This window comes from Ornithorhynchus anatinus, chromosome 4, assembly GCF_004115215.2.
Source record: "Ornithorhynchus anatinus isolate Pmale09 chromosome 4, mOrnAna1.pri.v4, whole genome shotgun sequence".
In the NCBI taxonomy this organism is placed as follows: Eukaryota; Metazoa; Chordata; class Mammalia; order Monotremata; family Ornithorhynchidae; genus Ornithorhynchus; species Ornithorhynchus anatinus.
Window position 1 is genome coordinate 125,778,029 of NC_041731.1, and position 18,988 is coordinate 125,797,016.

Sequence of the window (18,988 nt, forward strand, 5' to 3'; positions counted from 1 at the left end):
TTGGGAGAATCCAATAGAACAGAGAAGGTAGGTACGTAGGTAGGTAGGCCTGCTTCTTGTCCTCAAGAAGCTTTCATTCTAGAGGAGTAGATTCCTTCGGAGAGACATCAGCTCAGTGGAAAGAGCCCGGGCTTGGGAGTCCGAGGTCATGAGTTCGAATCCCAGCTCTGTCACTTGGCAGCTGTGTGACTGTGGGCAAGTCACTTCACTTCTCTGGGCCCCAGTTCCCTCATCTGTAAAATGGGGATGAAGACTGTGAGCCCCACGTGGGACAACCTGATTCCCCTGTGTCTACCCCAGCACTTAGAACAGTGCTCTGCACAGAGTAAGCGCTTAACAAATACCAACATCATCATCAGAAGTGCCTCTGGCAAGACCTCATCAACCTAAGGCTAAATCACTTCACTTCTCTGTGCCTCAGTTACCTCATCTGTAAAATGGGGATGAAGACTGTGAGCCTCACGTGGGACAACCTGATTACCCTGTATCTACCCCAGCGCTTAGAACAGTGCTCTGCACAGATTAAGCACTTAACAAATACCAACATTATTATTATTATCAACAAAAGCTAACTCGGGAAGTCAACTGAAAGGGCTTTTGTGTCTAGTAGTTTCCTGGTTCTGAAATTTAATAATAATAACAATACATAACGATGGTATTTGTTAAGCACTTACTATGTGCCAAGCACTGTTCTAAGCACTGGAGTAGATAGGAGGTCATCAGGTTGTCCGACGTGAGGCTCACAGTCTTCATCCCCATTTTACAGATGAGAGAACTGAGGCACAGAGAAGTTCGGTGACTTGCCCAAAGTCACCCAGCTGATTAGTGGTGGAGCCGGGATGAGAACCCACGATCTCTGACTCCAATTCCATGCTCTTTCCACTAAGTCACGCACAAGAAGGGGCCAAACTGGGGGTTGACAGCTGGATGTTTGTGAGTTAACCACATATACCGAGTGCTTCCTGTGTGCAGTGCACTGTACTAAGCGCTTGGGAGAGTATGATTTAACAATTAACAGAAGCAGTCCCTGCCCACAATGATCTTACAGTCTAGAGGGGGAGACAGACATGAATAGAAATTAATAAACGATAGATATGGACTTGAGTGCTGTGGGGCTGGGAGGAGGGAGGGGATGAATAAAGGGAGGAAGTCAGGGTGACGTAGAAAGGAGTGGAAGAAGAGGAAAGGAGGGCGCAGTCAGAGAAGGCCTCTTGGAGGAGATGGCTTCAATAAAGCATAATAAGCTCTTATGCTTCCAATGGGCTCTGAGTGACTGTTCTGTCTGTTGGCCATTGGGGAAAGCCTAGTGGAATTCCAAGCGCTTAGTACAGTGCTCTGCACACAGTAAGCACTCAATAAATACGATTGAACAAATGAATGAAAGGGCAACGGCCTGGGAGGCAGAGGACCTGGCCTCTGATCCCAGCTCCTCCACTGAGATGAGATCTTAGGCAGGTCACAACTTTAGTACAATGCTAAGCTTTTAATACAGTGCTCTGCACACAGTAAGCATTCAATAAATTCGATTGAATTGAACGAACTTCTCTGCCCCTCGCTTTCCTCATCCATCATCCTCATTCATGACCTATTTCTCCCTACTCCTTAGATGATGAACCCCATTTGAGACGAGGACTGTGTCCAACCTGATTATCTTGTATCTACCCCATCATTAGTACAGTGTTTGACGCTTAAAGGCCACGGTTATTTTTATCAGAGATTCTAGATAGTCCATTTGGAAACTCCCAGACTTTAGAGGTTGATGTAGTTCATCAGGGTTTTCAGTTGGACACCAAGAATTCAATAGCTTCTCCTTCCTTATGATTCAGACCTCTGGGCATTCTTTCACGATAATGAGACCTGGGTGGCTTTGACAAAATCACCTCGATCCCACTTCCTGCATCACATGAACCTGTTTCTTCTTGTAAATAAGGAACGCGTGACATCAGACCCTCTTCCGGGGAGTTTACCACCATTCCTTGGCCAAAGTTGCACAAGCCCACAACCTTGGTGTCATCCTTCACTCTGCTCTCTCATTCGATCCACGTATCCAATCCGACACCAACACCTGCCGGTCTCACCTTCACAACGTCGCCAAGATCTGCCCTTTCCTCTCCATGCAAACTGCTTCCACATTAGTACAATCACTCATCCTATCTCCACTGAATTACTGTATCAGTCTCCTCTCTGATCTCCCCACCTTCTGCCTCTCCCCACTTCACTCAGCTGCCCGGATTATCTTTCTACAGAAAAGTTCTGAGTATGTCTCCCCACTCCTCAAAAATCTCCAGTGGTTGCCTATCAACCTCCGTACCAAGCGAAAACTCCTCACTATTGGCTTCAAAGCCCTCCAACCCCTTGCCCCCTCCTACCTCACCTCCCTTCTCTCCTTCTCCAGCCCAGCCCGCACACTCCACTCCTCTGGTGCCGCTCACCTCCTCACTGGGCCTCCAACTCGCCTGTCCCGCCATTGACCCCTGGCCCCCGTCCTACCTCTGGCCTGCAATGCCCTCCCTCCTCACCTCCGCCAAACAATCACACTTGCCCCCTTCAAAGCCCTACTGAAAGCGCACCTCCTCCAAGAGCCTCCCCAGACTAAGCTCCCTTTTCCTCAGCTCCCTCTCCCTTCCAGGTCACCCCGACTCGCTTCCTTTCCTCTCCCCCCACCCCACATCACCTATGCATATATGCATATATCTATAATTCTACTTATTTATATTGAGGCCTGTTTATTTGTTTTGATGACTGTCTCCTCCACTCTAGAATGTGAGCTCCTTGTGGGCAGAGATTTTCTCTCTTTATTGCTGTATTGTACTTTTCAAGCACTTAGTAAGGTGCTCTGCACACAATAAGTGCTCGATAAATACAATTGATTGATTGAATGAATGAATGAGAGTTTCCCTACATCTTTCCCTCTATCACCTCTCTTCAGAAGTAATAAGGGAACTGAGAAAACTCTGAAGAATTCACTCCCCAAAGTCCAAGCATTGTGAGTGAATTTCGAAGTGGACTTTCAGAGCTTAGTATAGTTCCTGGCACATAGTAAGGACTTAACTACCACAATTATTAACTAAAGGTCATCTTGAGAAGGAACATAGTCTAGTGGATAATAATAATGTTGGTATTTGTTAAGCGCTTACTATGTGCAGAGCACTGTTCTAAGCGCTGGGGTAGACACAAGGGAATCAGGTTGTCCCATGTGGGGCTCACAGTCTTAATCCCCATTTTACAGATGAGGGAACTGAGGCTCAGAGAAGTTAAGTGACTTGCCCAAAGTCACACAGCTGACAAGTGGCAGAGATTATTTGGGTTCTAATCCCTGCTCTGCCACTTGCCTTCTATTGACCTTAGCCAAGTCACTTCACTTCTCTGTGCCTCACATCTCATCTGTACAGTGGGGATGAAGACTGTGAGCCACAAGTGGGACATAGACTGTGTCCAAACTGATTAGCTTGTATCTACCCCAGCGCTCAGTACAGTGCCTGGCCCTTAACAAATAGCATTTAAAAAAATTTTTTTAAATACCATTAAAAAAAAACTTGTCCTGGGCACTCAGGGACTTCCCATTGGAGGTGAGCTGGTTGTGGACACTCAGAGACATTCAGAATTGAAGGGGCTGCCCATTGGAAGTGTTTTTTTTTAAATGGTATTTATTGAACATTTATTTTGTGCTAGGCACTGTACTAAGTGCTGGGGTAGAAACAAGATTGGACACAGTCTGCGTCCCACATGGGGCCCACATTCTTAATCCCCATTTTACAGATGAGGTAACTGAGGCACAGAGAAAATGAAGTGACTTGCCCAAAGTCACAGAGCTGATGAGTGGCAGAGGCGGGATTAGAATCCAGGTCCTTCTGACTCTCAAGCCCGTGCACTATGCACTAGGGTTGTGGACCCCCAAGGACACGCTGAGTTAGAGGGGCCCATTGAAGGTGAGCTGGTTGTGGGCTCCTTGTACGATACAGGAAATTCTACAGTAGACATGATAGATTCAGAGGACCGCACTAAAAAGTCTCTTTCAAACAAATTCAAGTAATAATAATAATAATAATGTTGGTATTTGTTAAGCGCTTACTATGTGCCGAGCACTGTTCTAAGCGCTGGGGGAGATACAGGGTAATTAGGTTGTCCCACGTGAGGCTCACAGTCTTCATCCCCATTTTGCAGATGAGGGAACTGAGGCCCAGAGAAGTCAAGTGACTTGCCCACAGTCAGCTGACAAGTGGTAGAGCGGGGATTTGAACCCATGACCTCTGACTCCAAAGCCCGTGCTCTTTCCACTGAGCCATGCTGCTTCTCTAAGTGCGATGAAAAACAAACAAAAAATGGTACGCAAGAAATACTATGTGCCAAGCACTAAGTGCTGGGGTAGATACAAGGTATTCAGGCTGGATCTGTGGGGGACTCATAGTCTAAGTAGAAGGAGGAGGATTTAGTCTCTACTTTGCGGATGAAGAAAATGCGGTACAGAGAAGTAAAGCGACTTGCCCGAGGTCGCATGACTGACAAGTGTCGGAAGGGGAATTAGAACCCAGATCCTCTGACTCCCAGGTCTGTTCCTCAATAAATACAATCGAGTGAATGAATGAATGTGCTCTTTCCACTAAGGCAATGCTGCTTGAAAACAAACAATCAAATGAACGGCTCAACCACCATCTTTCGGAGGAAAAGTTAGACTTACAGATGTATAACATTTATTATTGGCATATATCGCTAAAGATACCAACACGTACCAAAAAGCCTGCTTCTTCGGATAGACCGGTGAACTATAAAAGAAAGAACGTGGTCTAGTGGAAAGGGCAGGGGAGTCAGGAGACCTGGGATCTAATTCCAGATCTACCATTTGCCATTGTGTGACAGGGGGTAAGTCACTTCACTTTTCTGTGCCCAGTTTCCCGATCTGTAAAATAGAAATTCAAAACCTGTTCTCCCTGCCCCTGAGACGGTGAGTACCGGGTCTTAAATTTATCCATCGTATTTATTGAGCGCATATTGTGTCATACTCGGCGCTTAAAGGGACTGTGCCTGATCCGCTTGCCTTACATCTACTACAGAGTTTGGTGTATATCAATCGTGTAACGAATAACACAATTATTCTTCTCAAGAACAAATAGATTCCCACCCCTCCGACCCCCAGGTTACAGTTGATTGGATTTCTTCAGAAGGAAATGACGAGTGATATGGAGTCGACCTGCAAATGAAAAGCCACTTCTCAAAAGTCTGAGAAGAGCCCAGGACCCCAGAGGACACCCAAGGGTGGCCAGTGAGTGACCTTGGGCAGCAGAAGAAATAGCAGTAACAGGGCAGCAGTAAGCGTGGCACAGTGGAAAGAGCACGGGCTTAGGAGTCAGAGGTCGTGGGTTCTAATCCCAGCTCCACCACCTACCTGTCAGCTGTGTGACTGTGGGCAAGTCACTTCACTTCTCGGGGCCTCAGTTCCCTCATCTGTAAAATGGGGACTAACACTGTGAGCCCCAAGTGGGACAACCTGATTACCCTGTGTCTATCCCAGCGCTTAGAACAGTGCTCAGCACATAGTAAGCGCTTAACAAATACCAACATTATTATTAACAGCAGCAGTAAGCACTTAGTACTTGTACTTAGTACTTAGTACTTAGTACAGTGTTCTGCACACAGTAAGCACTCAATAAATACAATTGAATGAATGAATCAATGAATGAATAGAGCAGCAGGGCGCAGCGTGGCCTAGTGGAAAGAATGCTGGCTTGGGAGTCAGAGGTCGTAGCTTCTAATCCCGCCTCCACCACTTGTCTACTGTGTGACCTTGGGCAAGTCACTTTACTTCTCTGTGCCTCAATTCCTTCATCTGTAAAATGGAGATGAAGACTGTGAGCCCCACAGGGGACAACCTGATTACCTTGTATCTACCCTGGCGCTTGGAACAGTGCTGGGCACATAGTAAGCAGTTAAACACCGTCATTATTATTAGTAGTATTATTAGTGGGAAGAGCACGGACTTGGGAGTCGGAGGTCGTGGGTTCTAATCCCGGATCCGCTACTTGTCTGCTGTGTGACATTGGGCCGGACGCTTCACTCCTCTGGGCCTCAGTTCCCTCATCTGTCAAATGGGGATTAAGACTGTGAGCCTCACGTGGGATGTCATTATTATTAGAAAGGATCGAAATGGGGGCAGCAGGAGAAGCAGCAGCAAGAGAAAGAGCAACGATGGGCACGGCAGGGACAGCGGGAGAAAGGGCAAGGTCAGGAGCCCTGTGAGCCGAGGAAGCAGGAGAAAGAGCACTGAAAGGGCAGCAGCAGGAGCCACAGCAGTAAGGGCACAGCAGGGGCAGCAGGAGAACTAGCGGCATCGGCATCGGGAGCAGGGGAAATAGCGGGCAGCAGGAGAAAGAGCAATAAGAGGGGCAGTGGGGTCAGAAGGTCGGGGGTCAGGGAGGGTCAGAGAGGGTCAGAGGGGGTCTGAGGGTCGGGGGGTCAGAGAGAGTCAGAGGGTCGGTGGGGGTGAGACGGGCCCAGAGGGGATCAAAGAGGGGTCAGAAGGTCGGGGGATCCGAGGGGGTCAGAGGGTCAGAGGGGGTCAGAGGGTCAGAGAGGGGTGAGAGAGGGTCAGAGGGGGGTCTAAGGGTTGGGGGGGCAAAAAGGGGTCAGGGGATCAGAGGGGGCCAGAGGGTCAGAGGGGGCCAGAAGGGGGTGAGATGGGGTCAGAGGGGGAGGCTGAGTGTGAGGGGGGTGAGAGGGGCTGGGGGGGGTCATAGGTCGGGGTGGTCAGAAGGGGGTCGGGGGTCAGAGGGGGTCAGAGGCGGCCGAGGGGGTCAGAGGGTCAGAGGAGGACTAGAGGGGAGTCGGGGGGTCAGAGATGGTCAGATGGTCTGGGAGCTCAGATCGGAAAGGGGTCAGAGGGGTCAGAGAGGGTGAGAAGGGGTCAGAGGAATCAGAGGGTCCGGGGTGAGGGGGGTCAGAGGTGGGTCGGGGGTGTCAGAAGGGGGTCAAAGGGGGTCAGGGGATCAGAAGAAGTGGGGGTGAGAGGAATCAGAGGATCGGGGGGCGAGAGGGGAGTTGGAGATGGATTGGGGGGGTCAGTCAGAGGATCGGGGGGGTAAGGGGGAGTCAGAGGGGGTCAGAGGGTGAGAGGGGTTCAGAGGGTCAGGGGGCAAGAGGGGGTCAAAAAGGGTCGAGGGGGTCAGAGGGGGTCAGAGGGGGGTGAGAGGGAGTCAGAGGGTCAGAGAGGGGTGAGAGGGGGTCAGAGGGGGGGGTCTGAGGGTTGGGGGGCAAGAGGGGGGTCAGAGTATCAGAGGGGGCCAGAGAGGGGTGAGATGGGGCCAGAGTGGGGGCTGAGTGTCGGGGGCTGAGAGGGGATCAGAGGGGGGTCAGAGGGTCGGGGTGGTCAGAAGGGGGTTGGGGGGTCAGAGGCGGCCGGGAGGTTCAGGGGGTCAGAGGAGGGTTAGAGGGGAGTTAGAGGGTCTGGGGGGCTCAGATAATAATGATGGCATTTGTTAAGCTCTTATTACGTGCAAAGCACTGTTCTCAGAGCTGGAGAGGTTACAAGGTGAGCAGGTTGTCCCACGTGGGGCTCACAGTCTTAATCCCCATTTGACAGTTGAGCGAATTGAGGCACAGAGAAGTGAAGTGACCTGCCCAAAGTCACACAGCTGACAAGCGGCTGGTCCGGGATTTGAACCCATGACCTCTGACTCCCAAGCCCGAGCTCTTTCCCCTGAGCCACGCTGCTTGGGGTCAGAGAGGGTGGGAAGGGGTCAGAGGGGGTCAAAGAGGGTCAGGGGGGTGAGAGGGGGATCGGAGGTGGATCGGGGGGTCAGAGGGGGTCGGAGGGTCGTGGGGGCAAGAGGGGGTCGAAGGGGGTCATAGGGGGTCAGGGGGGTCGAGGGGGTCGGAGGTGAATCAGGGGAGTCAGAGGGGTCGGAGGATCGGGGGGGGCAAGAAGGGGTTGAAAGGGGTCAGAGGGGATCAAAGAGGGTCAGGGGCCGAGAAGGGGGGTCGGAGGTGGATCGGGGGGGCAGAAGGGGTCGGAGGGTCGGGGGGCAAGAGGGGGTCGAAGGGGGTCATAGGGGGTCAGGGGGGTCGAGGGGATCGGAGGTGAATCAGGGGAGTCAGAGGGGTCGGAGGATCGGGGGGGGGGGGGCAAGAAGGGGTTGAAAGGGGTCAGAGGGGGTCAAAGAGGGTCAGGGGCCGAGAAGGGGGGTCGGAGGTGGATCGGGGGGGCAGAAGGGGTCGGAGGGTCGGGGGGCAAGAGGGGGTGAGAGGGTCGGGGGCAAGAGGGGGTGAGAGGGGTAAGTGGGGGTGGGTGTCTCACCCCTGAGCCAGCGGGCGTCGGCGTGGGCGTGGGCGGGCGTGGGGGCCGAGGTCCGGGCCCGGGCCCGGGGCCGGTCCCGGGGTGGTGGGGCTGGGGGGCTGGGGGTTGGGGGCGGTGGGGGCGGAGGGGGCCGGCGGCCGCGGGCCCAGACGTGCCAGCCCATCCAGACGAGCTGCAGGGCCATGAGTGCGGCCAGGGCGTTGAGGAGGTGGTGGTGGGGGAGGCTGTGGGCGGGCACGGCCCAGCCCAGCACCAGCCACAGCCCCCAGCACAGCACGTTCACACCCCACTGACGGCTCGGGACCTCCGCCGCCAAGCGGGACCCGCCCCCCGCCCTAACCCCGACCCCCCCGGCCTCCGCCCCCCCGGCCTCCGTCCCCCCGGCCTCCGCCCCCCCGGCCTCCATCCCCCCGGCCTCCGTCCCCCCGGCCTCCGCCCCCCCGGCCTCCGTCCCCCCGGCCTCCGTCCCCCCGGCCTCCACCCCTCCGGCCTCCACATCTTCGACGCCCAGGACCGACCTCCCCGCCCCGGCCTCCATCCCGGCCTCCATGGCCCGTCCTTCTCCTCCGCTCGGGCCCGTCCTTCCCTTCCCCGGCCTCCTGGCCTCCCCTCCCGTCCTCCTCCTCCTCCCGGGCCGGTCCCGGCCTCTCCTCCGGCCGGTCCTGCCCTCCTCTGGCCTCCTTCCCGTCCTTCTCCTCCTCCTCCGCCTCCCCGGCCGGTCCTGGCCTCCCCTGGCCTCCCTCCTGTCCCCCCACCCTTCCCTGCCTCCCGGCCTCCACTCCCGTCCTTCTCCTTCTCCTGGCCTCCCCTCCCGGCCTCTTTCTCCGGCCCCCCCGACCCGTCTTTCTTCTCCTCCTCCTCCTCCTCCCGGGCCCGCGCTGCCCTCCCCGGCCTCCCTCTCCTGCCGGCCTTCACCCTCTCTTGGCCTCCTGGTCCCGCCCTCGTCCTTCTCCTCCTCCCGGGCCCGGGCTGGCCTCCCCTGGCCTCTCTGTCCGGCCCTCCTCTCCCTTCCTTCGCCTCCTCCCCGTCTAGTCCTTCCTTCCCTCCCCCGGCCTCCCCGGCCTCCTGGCCTCCCCTCCTGTCCTTCTCCCCCTCCTCCTCCTCCTCCTGCCGGGCCTGTCCTCTCCTCTGGCCTCCCCCTGTCTGTCTGGTCTCCTCCTCCTCGCCCCGTCCCACCGTCCCCTCCCCCTTGTCCCTCCCCTCGTCCCTCCCTTACCCCCCTCCCCCGGCCTCCCCTCGGGCCGGCCTCCCGTCCCCCCGCTCCTGCCGGAGGGCGGAGGGCAGGGGGGGTGGGGACACACACACACATCCGACCCCTGAGCCCCCCGCCCCCGGCCAGAGGCGGCCCTCGGCCCGTCCCACGACGGCCCCCGCGGTCATTTTGGCTGGAGAAAAACCGCAGAAAACAGAAGACCCAGAAGGGGCTGGAGGGGAGGGGGACACGGACGGGAAGAGAAGACCAGGCTGGCACCCCGGGCACACACACACCCCTGCACCCACACCCCCTCTGTGACTGACCACCTTCTCTCCCACTGCACCCACAGCCCCTCTTTGACCGCCCATCTGTTCCCTCCCGCACCCACCGTCCCCCGTGACTGCCCACCATCTCTCCCCCGCCCCCACACTCCCTCTGTGACTGACCACCGTCTCCCCGCCCCCCACCCCACACACCCCCTCTTTGACTAAGCTCCATCCCTTTTCCCCCGCACCCACACCCCCCTTTTTGACTGAGTTCAGTCCTTCCCCTTCCCCGCTACAGACATCCCCTCTTTTAGGGGAAGATTAGCTGTAGAAAGATAATCCGGGCAGTGGAGCGAAGTATGGACTAAAATGGGGAGAAGCAAAAGGTTGAGCCCGGGCTGGGGAGTCAGAGGTCATGGGTTCTGATCCCGAATCCGCCACTTGTCAGGTCTATGACTTTGGGCAACTCACTTCACTTCTCTGGGCCTCAGTTCCCTCGTCTGTAAAATGGGGATGAAGACTGTGAGCCCCACGTGGGAACACCTGAGAACCTTGAATCTCCCCCAGCGCTTAGGACAACGCTAGGCACATAGTGAGCACTCAACAAATACCATCATAATAATTATTATTATTACTAAGCTCCATCCCTCTCCCCCTCCACCCCCTCGCAAACACCACCTCTTTTACTGAGCTCCATCCCTTTCTTCTTCCCCCACACAGACACCCCTCTTTTACTGAGCTCCTTTCCTCCTTCCCCCCTGCACGGACACCCCCTCTTTTACTGAGTTCAGTCCTTACCCTCCCCCCCAGCATAGACACCCCCTCTTTTACTAAGCTCCATCTCTTTCCTCCTTCCCCCGACACAAACACCCCCTCCTCATCTGTAAAATGTTCCCTCATCTGTAAAATGAGGATGAAGACAGTGAGCCCCATGTGGAATGGGGACTGTGTCCAACCTGATTGCCTTGTATCTACCCCATTGCTTAGAACAGTGCTTGACATGTAGTAAGCGCTTAACAAATGCCACAATTATTATTATTCATTCATTCGATCATATTTATTAAGCGCTTACTGTGTGCAGAGCACTATATTAAGTGTTTGGGGAAAGTACAATTCGGGAACAGATAGAAACAATCCCTACCCAACAATGGGCTCACGGTCTAGAAGGGAGAGAGAGACGTCAATACAGATAAGCAGACACCAATAAAAATAAATAAAATTACAGATACATTCCTAAGTGCTATGAGGCTGGGAGAGGGGCAAAGAGCCAAGGGAGCAAATCAAGGTGATGCGGAAGGGAGTGGAAGATGAGGAAAAGTGGGGCTTGGTCTGGGAAGGCTTCTTGGAGGAGATGAGCCTTCAATAAGGCTTTGAAGGTGACGGAAAAAGTCATTGTCTGGTGGATATGCAGAGGGAGGACGTCCCAGGCCAGAGGTGGGAACGTGGACCGGGGTCATCCTCAAGACAGGTGAGATGCAGGCCCAGTGAGGAGGTTAGCGGTGGCAGAGGAGTGGAGTGTGGGGGCTGGGCTGGAGAAAGAGAGAAGGGAGGTGAGGTAGGAGGGGGCTAAGGGATAGGAAGTTTGGAAGCCAATAATGAGGAGTTTTTGCTTGATACAGAGGTTGATAGGCAACCACTGGAGATTTTTGAGGAGGGGGGGTGACATGCCCAGAGTGTTTCTGTAGTAAGATAATCCGGGCAGTGGAGTCAAGTATGGACTTAAATGGGAAGAAGCAAGAGGTTCAGAGGCCAGCAAGGAGGCTGATGCAGTAATCCAGGCAGGATAGGATGAGTGATTGTTTTAACGTGGTAACAGTTTGAATGGAGAGAAAAGGGCAGATTTTAGCTATGTTGTGAAGGTGGGACCCACGGGATTTGGTGACAGGTTGAATATGTGGGTTGAATGAGCAAGAGGAGTCAAGAATGACATCAAGGTTAGGGGCTTGTGAGACGGGAAGGATGGTGGTGCCATCTACAGTGACAGGAAAGTCAGGGAGAGGAGAGGTTTGGGAGGGAAGATAAGGAGCTCTGTTTTGGACATGTTAAGTTTCAGGGGAGGGGAGGACATCCAGGTGGGATGTCCTGCAGGCAGGAGGAGATACTAGTCTGGAGAGAGGGAGAGAATTCAAGGGAGGAGATGTAGATTTGGGTATCATCTGCATAGAGATGATAGCTAAAGCCGTGGGAAGCAGAATTCCCCTTGGAGAATTGAAGGGGACCCAGAACTGAACCTTGAGAGATCCCCACAGTTGGGAGGCAGAGGAGGAGTCTGCTAAGGAGACTCAGAACGACTGAGCTCCTTTTCTTCCCTCTCAAACCCTGTCCTCTCCCTGACTTTCCCATCACTGGGGACAGCACGACCGTCCTTCCCGTCTCACAAGCCCACAACCTTGGTGTCATCCTTGAGTTTGCTTTCTCATTCACCCCACACATCCAATCCGTCACCCAAACCTTCCGGTCTCACCTTCACGACATCGCCAAGATCCGCCCTTTCCTCTCCATCCAAACTGCACCTTTGCTGGTACAAGTTCTCATCACATCCCGTCCGGATTATTGCGTCAGCCTTCTCTCTGATCTCCCAACCTTCTGCCTCTCCCCACTTCACTCTGCTGCCTGGATTATCTTTCTACAGAAATGCTCTGGGCATGTCACTCCCCTCCTCAAAAACCTCCAGTGGTTGCCTATCAACCTTCGCACGAAACAAAAACTCCTCACTCTTTGCTTTAAGCCTCTCCATCCCCTTGCCCCCTCCGACCTCACCTCCCTTCTCACCTTCTCCAGCCCAGCCCACACGCTCTCTATTCCTCTGCAGCCGCTCACCTCCCCACTGGGCCTCGTTCTCACCCGTGCCGCCATAGACCCCTGGCCCATGTCCTACCTCTTACCTGGAACGCCCTCCCTCCTCACCTCCGCCAAACTAACTCTCTTCCCCTCTTCAAAGCCCTACTGACATCTCACCTCCTCCGGGAGGCCTTCCCAGACTGAGCCCTCCTTTTCCTCTGCTCCTCCTCCCCTCCACATCGCCCTGACTCCCTCCTTCTGCTCTACCGTCCCTCCCCCCTCCCACAGAACTTTATATATCTGGCGTGGCTCTGTGGAAAGAGCATGGGCTTGGGAGTCAGGGATCATGGATTCTAATCCCCGCTCTGCCGCTTGTCATCTGTGTGACTTTGGGCAAGTCACTTAACTTCTCTGTGCCTCTGTTACCTCATCTGTAAAATGGGGATTAAGACTGTGAGCCCCACATCATCTTGTATCCCCCTCCCCCTCAGCGCTTAGAACAGTGCTCAGCACACAGTAAGCACTTAAATGCCATCATTATTATTATTATGTACATATTTATAATTATAATTCTATTTATTTTTGATTAATGATATGCATATATCTCTATTTCTATTGATGCTATTGTTGCCTGTTCACTTGTTTTGATATCTGTCTGCCCCCTTCTAGACTGTGAGCTCAGTGTGAGCAGGGATTGTCTCTTTTTGTTGCTGAACTGTACTTCCCAAGCGCTTAGTACAGGACTCTGCACACGGTAAGTGCTCAATAAATATAATTCAATGAATGAATGAATGAACGAATGAATGAAACAAATGGCCAGAGAGATAAGAGGAGAACCAGGGGGGACAGAGTCAGTGAAGCCAAGGCTGAATAACGTTTCCAAGAGAAGGGGATGGTCCACAGTGTCAAAGGCAGCTGAGAGGTCTTGGAGGATTAGGATGGAGTAGAGGACTTTGGATTTGGCAAAAAGGAGCTCATTGGTAACCTTTGAGAGGGCGGTTTCAGGGGAGTAAGGGGGATGGAAAGCAGATTGGAGGGGATCCAGGAGACACTTGGAGGAGAGGAATTTGAGGCAGCGGGTGTAAACAACTCACTCGAGGAGTTTGGAGAGGAAGGGTAGGAGGGAGATGGGACGATAATAGGAGGGAGTCGTGGGGTCAAGGGGGGATTTTTTTGGGATGGGGGAGGCGTGGGCATGTTTGGAGGCAGTGGGGAAGAAGTCACTGGAGAGTGAAAGGTTGAAGATGGCTGTTGGGGAGGGAAGGAAAGAGAGGAAGAGAGCTTTTATAGGGCGCAAAGTAATAGGGTCCGATCCAGTGCTTAGAACAGTGCTTGGCACATAGTAAGTGCTTAACAAATACCAACATTATTATTATTATGTGCCTGTGGAGGGGGTGGCATTTGAAAGGAGGCAGGGGATCTCCTCTGGAGACACTGCTGGGAAGGAGGGGAGAGTTGAAGAGGGGGCCGGGAGGGGGAAGGACTGAGGCAGGGCAGGTACGATTTTAGAAAGCTCATACCTGATGGTGTTAATTTGCTTGATAAAGTAGGTGGTCAGATCATTGTGGGCAAGGGATGGGGGAGGCGGGGGACAGGTGGCCTGAGGAGGGAGTTAAATGTCTGGAACAACTGGAGAGGGCGATGGGTATGGGTGTCAATAAGGGAAGAGAAATAGTTTTGCTGGGCAGAGAGGGCAGAGTTAAAGCAAGGAAGGATAAACTTGAAGTGGACAAAGTCACCAGCTATTTAGATTTCCACCAGCAGCGCTCCGCGGCTCGAGCACAAGAGCGAAGGAGTTGGACTGTGCAGGTGATCCGGGGCTGTGGGTTAGTGGTACGAGATCAACGAAGGGATAGGGAAGCAAGAGAGTTGAGTTCAGGTATTGTCGGTGGTGTTGAGAACGTCTATTTGGTCATCAAGAGCGGGTAGATTGGGTATGGAGGCTAAGTGGGGAGTTGGATGGAGTCGAGAGATCGGAGGTCCTCTGTAAGAGAATAGCACAGATTCACGGGGAGGAATGTAGGAGGAGGCAAGTGAGAAGGTTGTGGTCAGAGCCCAACCCTCCTCCAAGAGGCCGTCCTTGACTAAGCCCTCATTTCATCTTCTCCCACTCCCTTCTACATCCTCCTTGCGCTGGGATTTACCCCCTTTATTCACCCCTTCCTTTGGACATTTGCTATTTGCCCCACCTCAACCCCAGAGCATTTATGTGCATATCTTTAAATTATACATTGGAAGTAGGTGCGTATCTTTAAATTATACATTATAAATTATGTATTCATATTCATATCCGTCTCTCCTTCGAAACTGTAAGCTCGTTATGGGCAGGGAACGTGACTGCTTATTATGCTGTAGTCAATTGTATTTATTGAGTGCTTACTGTGTGCAGAGCACTGTACTAAGCGCTTGGGAGTGTACAATACTACAATAGACACGTTCTCTGCCCACAGTGAGCTGGGGGGAGACCGATATTAATATAAATAAATTACAGCTACGGATTTAAGTGGTGTGGGGCTGGGAGGGAGGATGAACAAAGGGAGCAAGTCAGGGTGACGCAGAAGGGAGTGAGAGAAGATGGAAGGAGGGCTTAGTCAGGGAAGGCCTCTTGGAGGAGATGGGCCTTCAAATAAAGTTTTGATGGGGGGGGGGGTCATCTGTCGGATATGCCCTCCCTCCTCACCTCCGCCAAACTAATTCTCTTCCCCTCTTCAAAGCCCTACTGAGAGCTCACCTCCTCCAAGAGGCCTTCCCTGAGCTTCCCCTATACCCTCTGCTCCCTCTCTGCCCCCCTCCACTTCCCTTCATCTAAGCCCCCTTTCCCCCCCTTTCCCTCTGTTCCTCCCCCTCTCCCTTCCCCTCAGCACTGTGCTCATCCGCTCATTTGTATATATTTTTATTACCCTATTTATTTTGTTAATGAGATGTACATCCCCTTGATTCTCTTTATTGCTATCGTTTTTGTCTTTCCCCCCGATTAGACTGTGAGCCCGTCAATGGGCAGGGACTCTGTTGCCGAATTGTACATTCCAAGCTCTTAGTACAGTGCTCTGCACATAAAGTGCTCAATAAATACTTCTGAATGGAGGAGGGAGGGTGTTCCAGGCCAGAGGCAGGACGTGGGTGAGAGGTTGGTGATGAGATAGACGAGAGTGAGGTAGAGTGAGAAGGTTGGCATTACAGGGGCAAGGTGTGCAGGCTGGGTTGTAGGAGAGTAGCGAGGTGAGGTAGGAAGGGGCAAGGTGATTTAGTGCTTTCGAGCCAGTGGTGAGGCGTTTCTGTTTGATGCGGAGGTGGATACTGTACTCTCCTAAGTGCTTACTTCAGCACTCTGTACATGGATGCACAGTCTTACTGTGAGCCTGTCTTCTAGACTGTTAGCTTGTTGTTGGGTAGGGATTGTCTCTGTTGCTGAATTATATTTTCCAAGTGCTCTGCACACAGTATGTACTCGATAAATACGATTTCAATGAATAGATACGATTGATTGATCCTCTAAAATGAGCCATGGCCTGGTTTGGTCTCCCTCTCACCCTCATCAGCCTTAACCAATTGCGACACTCTGTGGCGACTGAAGACCGCAAAGACCCTGGGGTCACATGCAGTAACCCAAGGAATTCTCCCCGTTTCAAAGACCCTATGAATCCTTTCTTAACCTAAAGAAAGTTCTCCAGTTTGACTGACCCTCAATGATTCACCAAGGCCCTCCAGGAACACAGATGATTCTACGGTCTTTATAGGCTTTTCTTCAGGGATCCGATGCCAGGGGCTGCTCCATCAAAGTCACTCTATGCCTTTTTTCCCCGACTTTGCCGTGAAATTCTCAAACTTGGTTCAGTGCACCTAATGCATTCCGGGAGCTTGATTTACTGAGCCAGGGCTCGGGATTTTACATTATCTCACGTAAATAACCTTGTTGTGCAAACAGCTCCGTACAAACAGCGTGGCTCAGTGGAAAGAGCCCGGGCTTGGGAGTCCGAGGTCATGGGTTCTAATCCCGGCTCTGCTGCTTGCCAGCTGTGTGACTTTGGGTAAGTCACCTAACTTCTCTGTGCCTCAGTTACCTCATCTGTAAAATGGGGATTAAACCACACGTGGGACGTCCCGATCAGCTTGTATCTCCCCAGCGCTTAGAACAGTGCTTTGCACATAGTAAGCGCTTAACGAATGCCACCTTTTTTTTTTTAATTTATCTCTGACCTTCAGGTGATCTTTGCTCTCCTGACTTAGCAGTGATTATCAGGAAAGGTGACGGAAGAACTTCATCCGCATCCCAACTGAAAGGCCGATCATTCTCGGTCTCCTACGCTGGAGCCTCCTCCCCCTCCCATCCTTTAACTGTCGGAGTTCCTCAAGGGTCAGTTCTCGGCCCTCTTCTGTTCTCCATTTACACTCACTCCCTCGGTGAACTCATCCGCTCTCACGGCTTTGACTACCATCTCTACGCAGATGACACGCAGATCTACATCTCCGCCCCTGTCCTCTCCCCCTCCCTTCAGGCTCGCATCTCCTCCCGCCTCCGGGACGTCTCCACCTGGATGTCGGCCCGCCACCTAAAACTCAACGTGAGCAAGACTGAGCTCCTCATCTTCCCTCCCAAGCCCGGTCCGCTCCCAGACTTCTCCATCACCGTGGATGGCACGACCATCCTTCCCGTCCCGCAGGCCCGCAATCTCGGTGTCATCCTTGACTCGTCCCTCTCGTTCACCCCACACATCCTATCCGTTACCGAGACCTGCCGGTTTCACCTCTACAATATCGCCAAGATCCGCCCTTTCCTCTCCACCCAAACGGCTACCTTACTATTACGGGCTCTCGTTATATCCCGGCTAGACTACCGTGTCAGCCTTCTCTCTGACCTCCCTTCCTCCTCTCTCGCCCCGCTCCGGTCTATTCTTCACTCCGCCGCCCGGCTCATCTTCCCGCAGAAACGATCTGGGCATGTCACTCCCCTTCTTAAACAACTCCAGTGGTTGCCTATCGACCTCCGCTCCAAACAAAAACTCCTCACTCTAGGCTTCGAGGCTCTCCGTCACCTTGCCCCTTCCTACCTCTCCTCCCTTCTCTCTTTCTACCGCCCACCCCGCACGCTCCGCTCCTCCGCCGCCCACCTCCTCGCCGTCCCTCGGTCTCGCCTATCCCGCCGTCGACCCCCGGGTCACGTCCTCCCGCGGTCCTGGAACGCCCTCCCTCCTCACCTCCGCCAAACTGATTCTCTTTCCCTCTTCAAAACCTTACTTAAAAATCACCTCCTCCAAGAGGCGTTCCCAGACTGAGCTCCTCTTCCCCCTCTACCCCCTCTGCCATCCCCCCTTTACCTCTCCGCAGCTAAAGCCTCATTTTCCCCTTTTCCCTCTGCTCCTCCACCTCTCCCTTCCCATCCCCACAGCACTGTACCCGTCCGCTCAACTGTATATATTTTCGTTACCCTATTTATTTTGTTAATGAATTGTACATCGCCTTGATTCTATTTAGTTGCCATTGTTTTTATGAGATGTTCTTCCCCTTGACGCTTAGTGCCATTGTTCTCGTCTGTCCGTCTCCCCCGATTAGACTGTAAGCCCGTCAAACGGCAGGGACTGTCTCTATCTGTTGCCGACTTGTTCATCCCAAGCGCTTAGTACAGTGCTCTGCACATAGTAAGCGCTCAATAAATACTATTGAATGCATGAATGAAATGCCAACTGCCCGGAGGCGAGGGGATCAATTGTCCTCACCGCTAGCTGAACCGAACCCCCAACCTCGCTCAGCCCAGTTCTCCTGACAAGACAGAGAGCATTTCCAATCAGGGCTAAGAGTCATAGGACTTGGGTTATAATCGTGACGCTAACCCTTATCTGCTGCGTGAACTTGGAAAAGTCACTGAAGTTCACTAAATAGGCCCTCATTTCCCCCGGTCTCCCTCCCTTCATCAGCTACGCACTTGAATCTGTACTCCTGAAGCACTTGTTATTCACCAACACCTTTGTGTATATCCCCATGCCCTCCCATGTCCCTTTTCAGTAATTTATTTTAATGTCTCCACCTCTAGATTGCAAATTCCTCTTGGGCCGGGACCATATCTATCGACTCTACCGCACTATTCTTTTCCAAGTGCCTAGTACAGCACAGTACAGCTCAGCAGATAGTAAGCACTCAAATATATTCTTTCAAATTTTCTCACAGACAAAATGGGGGTTAAATTCCTGTTCTCCCTCCTAGGCTGTGAGCTCTATGTGGGAAAGGGCCTCTGCCTGACCTGATTATCTTCAATGTGCCCCAGCACTTAGTACAGTGTTTGGCACATAGTAATTGCCAAACAAATGACGTAATTATTATCACTGTTCTGCTCATTCTTGGTGGTCTGTCCCTTCTCAATCTTCTGCCCCTATAAAATCCATAGCACCCCTTTGATGTCCTCACTCACTATGAAATGCTGGCATCCACAATCCCAAATTGAAGATATAATAGAAAGAAACTGTA

General features: G+C 52.9%; 1 protein-coding gene across 1 annotated transcript in view; it reads right to left on the bottom strand.

The window, feature by feature from the left end:
• OTOP1 (otopetrin 1) overlaps positions 1-8,837 on the bottom strand; it is a 35,898-nt gene extending 27,061 nt beyond the window's left edge. The window contains exons 1-3 of the mRNA XM_039911979.1: positions 8,733-8,837; positions 8,439-8,576; positions 8,288-8,354 (exon numbers count right to left, since the gene is read on the bottom strand). Of these exons, the coding sequence (XP_039767913.1) occupies positions 8,288-8,354; positions 8,439-8,576; positions 8,733-8,837 (310 nt within the window). The remainder of the gene's footprint in view (positions 1-8,287; positions 8,355-8,438; positions 8,577-8,732) is intronic.
• Positions 8,838-18,988: the final 10,151 nt, after the last annotated feature.